An 8,095-nucleotide genomic window follows, 5' to 3' on the forward strand; every position below is an offset into this window, starting at 1 on the left:
AACAGCTTCAAAGCAATCATCAATCAGTTTGTTTTAAGAGCAATCAAATAAATTCACCATCAACAATTTATCAAATGTTCCAAAATATATAAAAGAGAAGAGAAGACAGAAAAACGAAATATCATTTTATTTGTTTCATTTCATTTCCCCCACACTCCTTTTCACAGAAATTTCAAAGGTGTGTTCACATCATCATCATCGTCGTCGTCGTCATCATAGTCATCATCATCATCATCATCATCATCATTGACATTTGCTCTTTATTAAGAAAAACATTAAACTTTCAAAGCTGCAGGGAGATGAGACAATCCCCCTCGTAGCTGCTAGTTTGTACATTTGTAATGATCTCTGAAAGATCAAATTTCCATCCACACACACACACACACACACACACACATATACTAACACACGAATGCACACACTCACACACACGTACATATATACATACATACATACATATATATATCTATATATACATATATATGTGTGTGTATAAATACATATATATATATTATATATATATATATACACACACAGATACATGGTATGTATGTGTACATATGTATACAAACATATACACATACATATGTATATACATTTATAGATATGCATACACACATATATTTATATGCATATACTTACATATATATATAAATGCAAATATATGTGTGTGAGTGTGTGTATATGTGTGTATGTATGTATGTATATATATGTATGTATGTACATATATGTATGTATATTTTTAGGTAGATTTATTCATTGGTGTGCAAGGATTTGAGTTTGATATTAAAAATGATGTTGATAATTGCAAGATTGTTTTTCTTTTTTTTTTTTTCATTGAATTAGAACTCTTGTGAATATATACTGACTGTAATAACAAGAAAAAATACAAAACTCAACAGAAATGCAATATTCAAAGACATTGTAATCCTTTCCAGAATGTTCTTTGTTATTATCATTTTTAATTTTTTTTTTTTAGCAAAATGGAATTATATGATCATTGATTTGGTGAGTTTAAATTAAAGGATAAAAAATTGAAAATTGCTTGTATTTGTATGTTGTAAAATAAAACAGAGATAAAAGATAAATGAAAGTAGAAACCCTTTGGTGTGTATGTGTACACACACAATCATACACACACACACTCATAATGTATATATATATATATACATATACATATATATAAACATATTTATATACATATTTATATATTTATATATATATAAACATGTATATATATTTATATATATAAACATGTATATATATTTATATATATAAACATGTATATATATGTATATATATATATATTTATATAAACATGTTATATAATATTTATATATATATATATTTATATAAACATGTATATACATATTTATATAAACATGTATATACATATTTATATAAACATGTATATACATATTTATATAAACATGTATATATATATTTATATAAACATGTATATATATATATTTATATATATAAACAGGTATATATATTTATATGAACAGGTATACATATTTATATGTAAACAGGTATACATATTTATATGTAAACAGGTATATATATTTATATATAAACATGTATATATGTTTATATATAAACATACATATATATTTATATATAAACATACATATATATATATAAATATATATACATACATATATATATATATAAATATATATATATACAAACATAATAATATATATATAATATATATACACATATATATATATATATAAATATATACATATAATATATATATATAAATATATATAAATACATATATATATAAAATATAAATACATATATATATATATAAATATATATAAATATATATACATATATACATACATATATATATGCATATATACATATATATACATACATATAAAAACTTACATATACACACATATATTGCAGAAAAATAAAAGAAATACAACATATGCATATGTATACTAATTTTTGAGTTGGTAATATTTCTTACTGATTAAACAGGGGGTGGAAAAAAAGGTAATCTTTGATGAAATTGGCCGATTCGTTAATGAACATGCCAACGGGAGGAAACTAAACACTTTCTTTTTTTTTTTTTAAGTGAAATAAACAAAAACTCCTGCCCCAAAAATATATAAAAACAAATTAAGTAACCTTCCCTGATTCAACATAGTTTACTTAGTAACAGTCTGAAATATTCGGATACAAACAGTCAGGTTTTTTTTTGTAAATTTTAGTTTAATGTTTAAATTGATTAACAAATGTGGAGGCATACATCTTTCCATTAGTGCTAACCCCCGTAGTTTTTGGTTTAATGAACAAAATCTGTAATGAGTTCTGTTTCAGATCAGCTCACTCAAAGCACAATTCTCCACTACACACCTGAGTTGTGCTTTACCAGGTACGAAGGGTGCTAAATGGATTTTGTATCCATCATCATCATCTTGTGTATCTTTAAAGATCTCTGAGCTGTATTGAACCATTGATTGGCTCATTGGATTTATTTGGGAGGAATCATGTAGCTGATGGGATTATTTATTCACAATAGCTTTTAAATTAACAAAAAAAAATAGGAATGATAGAAAGGAAATTTCCACATATGAGGTTTGCCACAAATCACTGGAATTGGAATAAATTGGTAAACTTAAGCTAAAACTGATTAAAAATATCTAAACTTTAATATGAAATAATAATTAAAAAAAACAACAACCTATCCAGTTATGCTTAAGTGTAAAATAAAATATGTTGGAGTAATAACATATTTATTATTAAAACACTTTGATCTTAAAAAAAAAATCCTTAGAGTTAAGGGTCCTTCCAGCTCTTAAGACTTCATTTTCATGATTATGTATATATGAACATACATTAGGGCAGTTTGAATCAAAAAATATACTAGATTTCATATGTGAAATTTGTAGGTGATAAAAGGGAGCAATCAATATAATTCCTTACCACATGTAATAACTGCTGATTCATTCAGCATGCTAATAATCCTTTGATTTGGTTCCAGTTGCCTTTTTTTTTTTTTAATCGTTTCAAGTTTATTGAAATCAAATTGTATAATATAGTTTTCCTCTTCCATTTTCAATAAGGTCACAGTCAAAACCAAGTTCTTAGGAATTTTATGATTAGTTTTACATAAAGTGCGATTGATCCATTGGCTTTCCATACATATCTTTTTTCTTCTTTTTTTTTGTTTCTGACAGTCTTCTCTTCACCACTGCTAAGGATATTATGCAGAGACATATTATCCATATCTATCTGTCTATATGTATCTTCATACATATATATTTTGTGAAACAGTAGCATCTGAGGAAGTTAGTGATGGTCTGCGCTGGCAAATAGCCATACAAAATGTCTAAGCAGTGGAATAAATTTAATGCTGTGAGGAACAGTAAATAACACATTTGTCTCACTCAGATGAAGGGTTTTTGCCCAAAATGTTAGAAAACTTCTTTTCTTTCTCACTGCATAAAATTTATTCCACAGTTTGAACATTTTTATATAGGTATATGTTTATTCAACAAACATATCTGTACTTGGTATAGCATAAATCTAAAAGATAATCTTAGAAATTCTTGTTTATTTTTTTTTTAGTTAATAAGATTTTCATATTCGAATTCAAGAATTTGATCCTATAGAATTGAAATTTTGTTTGTTTATTAAGAAATGGAAACCATTTCTACCTGTCTCGGAAATAAACTTAGTTACTTACTTTTTATAATGATATTCATTTATTTTCATAATGCAATGAAAAATGTCCCTAGATTATTATTATTATTATCATCATTTGTTTTGTTTTCATTCATTTCTTATTTCTTTGTTCATATTCCCTGTGGTGAGTTTTACCATTTATGGAGAACCACCATGGTTAGACATTGCTTTTGAAGAATGATTTCCTCTTCAAAGAGTTTTGCATACAATACACGGAGTTCTGATTTTGTTTAGGAATTTTGAATTATTTTCCAAATACTATTTTATTTTAAATGTTATCTCAGACATTTCTTAAAGAAAGAAATATCAGATAAATGTTAAATTAACAAGAGAAAAACGAAATATTCTTTTCATATTCTTTAAACTGAGTTATAATAAAAATGGTAAAGTTATTATTTTTATTTGTTTATTGTTTCATTACTGAGATATAGGCTCCAGCTTGAAGTTATTTTCTTTATTTTCAAGACAATGACACCCAACCTTTTTTAAAGAAATTATTGGCAATATTTCCAAACATCTCCTCAGCAGATAAAATATCATTAATTTTGTGGGAAATAAAGAGTCTGTTTGGTTATGGCAAGAAATTTCAATGAAAGAAAAAAAAAAAAAGGGAAAAAATTTAAGCCTTTTTGAAATATTTTTCTTGTGGAAAGTTATGTACGATGGGAGTTTATGTATTACACATTTAATAGAAATTCCTGGTAAAAGATTTATATTTATAAACACAAACATATTTACATACTGAGTTTTTCTTATACACATGTACAAAAATACACAGACTAGTACATATAGTTTGAAAATATCTTTCTATCTTAACAGTATAATAGAGAGATACTCAAGTTAATTCTGTAATACCATAAAAGCTATTTTCCTATTTAAATGTTTAATAAATAAATCTAAAATAAGTTTCTATAAGAAGTATGTCAGCTTTGTATCTGTTTGGTATTAAGTATATTTGAAATCCAATGTAAAGATAACTAGACAGTAAACAAGGGAATTAGGAAGGACTCTGAAATTCTTTATATGGGATTTCAATTATTATTAAAGGACCTCAAGATTGACACTAATTTACAGAAGTATTTCAAAGATACTATTTCATAGATACTCCGTGAGAGATGAATTTTCATTTTTTTTGTTTTTTAAGAATTTAATGTTTGGTAAATTACAACCTTAAAATCAAGGTCTGTAATAACATCATGATTAAAAACAAAAACGAAACCTTTGAGAAAAATGAATACAGAATTGTGTATAAAGTTTGATATGATCAATGAAAGTATAATGGAAGTTCTAATTCTTATTGTCATTGAAAGAATTACCAGATAAAGACTTTGGGTTTTGATAGAGTTGAAACATAACATCGGGTAGTTGCAATCTGCATTGGTAGATTCAGGAATCAACTCAGTTCCAGTGGCCATGTATGTTTTCATTGAGGGAAGACAGGCTGTGAGCAGACCAACTGATACACTTTGAACAATGAAAGAAAACTTCACATGGAATGTCAATATCTGAAAATTATTGATTTTTTCAGTTTTGCTCATTATCTCTTTGATTGAGAAGACTTACCTTCTGTTCTTTCTCATTTGGACAATAAAATATATCTACATGATCAACTAACTTTCATACTGATGTTACAGTCTGACATAATTCACGTGACACTTCACTAACTTGGTCAGAAACATTACTGCTCTCAACCTTATTGTCTATAGGTACAGAAGAAGGTGCTTGCATTCGAATCTGTGGTGAGCTCATATGAAAATTTTGTACTGTCATCACAACAGACCCTCGAGAGTTATTAAATGGAGCAATTGAACTGTTACTGCGTGGCCGGCCAAATAAGTGGCCGCCTGATTTGTGAGCTTTAGCAGATAGTTTTCCCCCAGGGCTATTTTTCCGTAACATTGTGCTGACTTCTGAGGTAGCCCCTGGGGACGTCTGGAGTAAAGTGTGTGAGGTGTTATGACTTAGGGATGTTTGACCAGATTGTTGTGCAATCTCAATTGAATAAGTTCCTTCTAAAGCAACACTAGACGAAGGAACATCTAAACAAGGCTGTAAATATTCAGTGTTTTCTGAAAATGCTTGTAAAATGTCATCCAATTTTATGCGTTCTGATGGATTGAAAGCCATACAAGAATAAATCAGTGTTCGTCTGAAATAGAAAAGAAAGTGCTTTAGTATTCACAATAACCAGAATAAAGAATTTTATTTCGGAATATTCAAAATATGGTTTTCGATTGAAGTAACAAATTAAATAGGCTAAATTTTTTCCATTTTGTGCTTGAATTGAAAATATTTATGAAATTGCTATGAAATCTGAAATGTGAGAAATTTGAATTGTCAATTTGACAGCCACGAAGGCTGTAATCAAAAACCGAACTGCCTTTCATTTTAAATACAACAGCAGATAATAGAATTGTCATTTTCTGTCAGTGGTAAAGATGTCAGGACTTGAAAGATTACACTTTGAAAATACATTAAAATAGTCATTTCTAATATAATAAGTGACTTTAAGAAATCATAATATTTACCATTACAAAAGGAAGTTGATCTTCCTGCTTGTCAAATGTAATAGAGGTTTTTATAAGATTTTCATCTTTTTAGAAGGAATTTGAAAAATGCTTGATGTACACTTGAGTGCATATATTCTAGATACATCCATAAACGCAATACACACATATATGCGTACACACACACTCTTTCAAATACACTTAATTTTGTATGCTTAGATAAAAATCTGTATCATAAATAATAGTTTTAGGTTAGATATTCCAAATGGAAAAGTGATTTGTAATTGGAAACCTCAACTTAAAATATAGTTTTCTATAAATATATAAATAATACATGACTAAATAAATATTTGAACACAAGAAAGCAGAAGATTTTTACTTTATGTATATTAGACATATTATTATAAAAACAGAGACATGTGAGCTGCAAATAGAAAGAAAAACAACAAAACAGTTTGAAATACAAGAATTATCAAAGATATGAATATATTTATTTCAAGGAATATCTTGAATATTTCATGCTTCATTTCATGCATCTAGCAATTTCTATTGAATAGAAATTATACTTTTGGATAACTGGATAATATTAAAAGGACTGTTTTCGTTTTGTTTTTGCATCTTACTTTATTGTAATGCTTGCAAAAAGTTCTTAGTTGTTTTAAATTTTGAAATTATTTTCTTTTATGTTTAAATACTTTTTTAAAAGTTTTCAAACAGATAATCTGTTATTTGCTGTATTTAGAATTTTATCTTTCTTATATATATATAGAGTTGTTGCAGAAAATCATGACGTAGTTGTACATTTTATTTCGATAAGTTGCACAGCAAAATAAACAGCAAGTTTATTAGTTTAAAATAGGAACTATATGCTTCTGTAAATTCCTGTCAATATGTAACAAGACATTTTAATTCTTCTTAATGTATTTCTAAAGTCCTTGAAGTTGTTTGAACTTGCTATTTTTTTTCCTTTTCAATTTCAAAGGATGTAAAACTGTTAAAAAAATAATAAGGGATATATCTGGTGACTAAGATGAATGAGGAAGAAAAACTCAAACAATTCACTGAACAAATGGAAAAATCAGCTTTTTTTTTTTTTGCGATAAGTAATTGACAATACTTGAAAGCATGTTTCATAAAGTTGGCTTTCCTGAATATTAAACAAAACTACTACTTATATTTCTGATTGAAATGTTTTGAAGATGTAACATTGTGTACACAGAGAGTGGGCTGCAACTTACTGTAAGAGTAGTGCTTCTGTAAATGTAAAAACCCATGACATACAGAGGAGAGTGTTTTCATGTAGAATAAGAAGCACCAGACTTGTAGAACGAGAGGGACATTATGTGTTGAGTAGAACATCTTGGAAGAAAAAAAGTGCCTTACATGCTGAATAATGTGCTTTACATTTCAAGCTCTTTATATTTGTGTAGTAAGTTGGAGGACTGACAGTATCATTAACATGTCAGATAAAATGCTTAGCAACATTTCTTCCACCTTATGTTCTGAATTCAAATCTTAGTGAGGTCAAATTTGCCTTTAATCACAGTGTGTGTGTGTGAGGGCGGGGGGGGGGCATAAAATAAAGTACCAGTCAATAAAGTACTGTGGCCATGCTGGGGCCCTGCCTTGAAGAGTATTAATTGAAGAAATTGAACCCAATACTCGATTTTTTTTGCCACACTGCTAAGGTACAAGGATATAAACAAACCAACACCAGTTGTTGAGCAGTGGTGGACAAACACAAACACACACTCTTTTATTCTTTTATTTGTTCCAGTCATTTGACTGTGGCCATGCTGGAGCACCACCTTTAGTCAAACAAATCGACACCAGGACTTATTTTTTGTAAGCCTAGTACTTATTCTATCGATATCTTTTGTCAA

The 8,095-nt window shown here is 27.7% G+C and overlaps 1 protein-coding gene across 3 annotated transcripts in view; it reads right to left on the reverse strand.

Moving 5' to 3' along the window:
• Positions 1-2,076: 2,076 nt before the first annotated feature.
• Positions 2,077-8,095, reverse strand: part of LOC115209184 — a 662,850-nt gene continuing 656,831 nt past the window's right edge. For all 3 annotated transcript variants that reach the window (XM_036500873.1, XM_036500871.1, XM_029777425.2), the window contains one exon: positions 2,077-5,854. In XM_036500873.1, coding sequence (XP_036356766.1) covers positions 5,323-5,854 — 532 coding nt within the window. In that variant the 3' untranslated portion in view covers positions 2,077-5,322. The remainder of the gene's footprint in view (positions 5,855-8,095) is intronic.

Source organism: Octopus sinensis, linkage group LG3 (genome assembly GCF_006345805.1).
Source record: "Octopus sinensis linkage group LG3, ASM634580v1, whole genome shotgun sequence".
NCBI classification, from domain to species: Eukaryota; Metazoa; Mollusca; class Cephalopoda; order Octopoda; family Octopodidae; genus Octopus; species Octopus sinensis.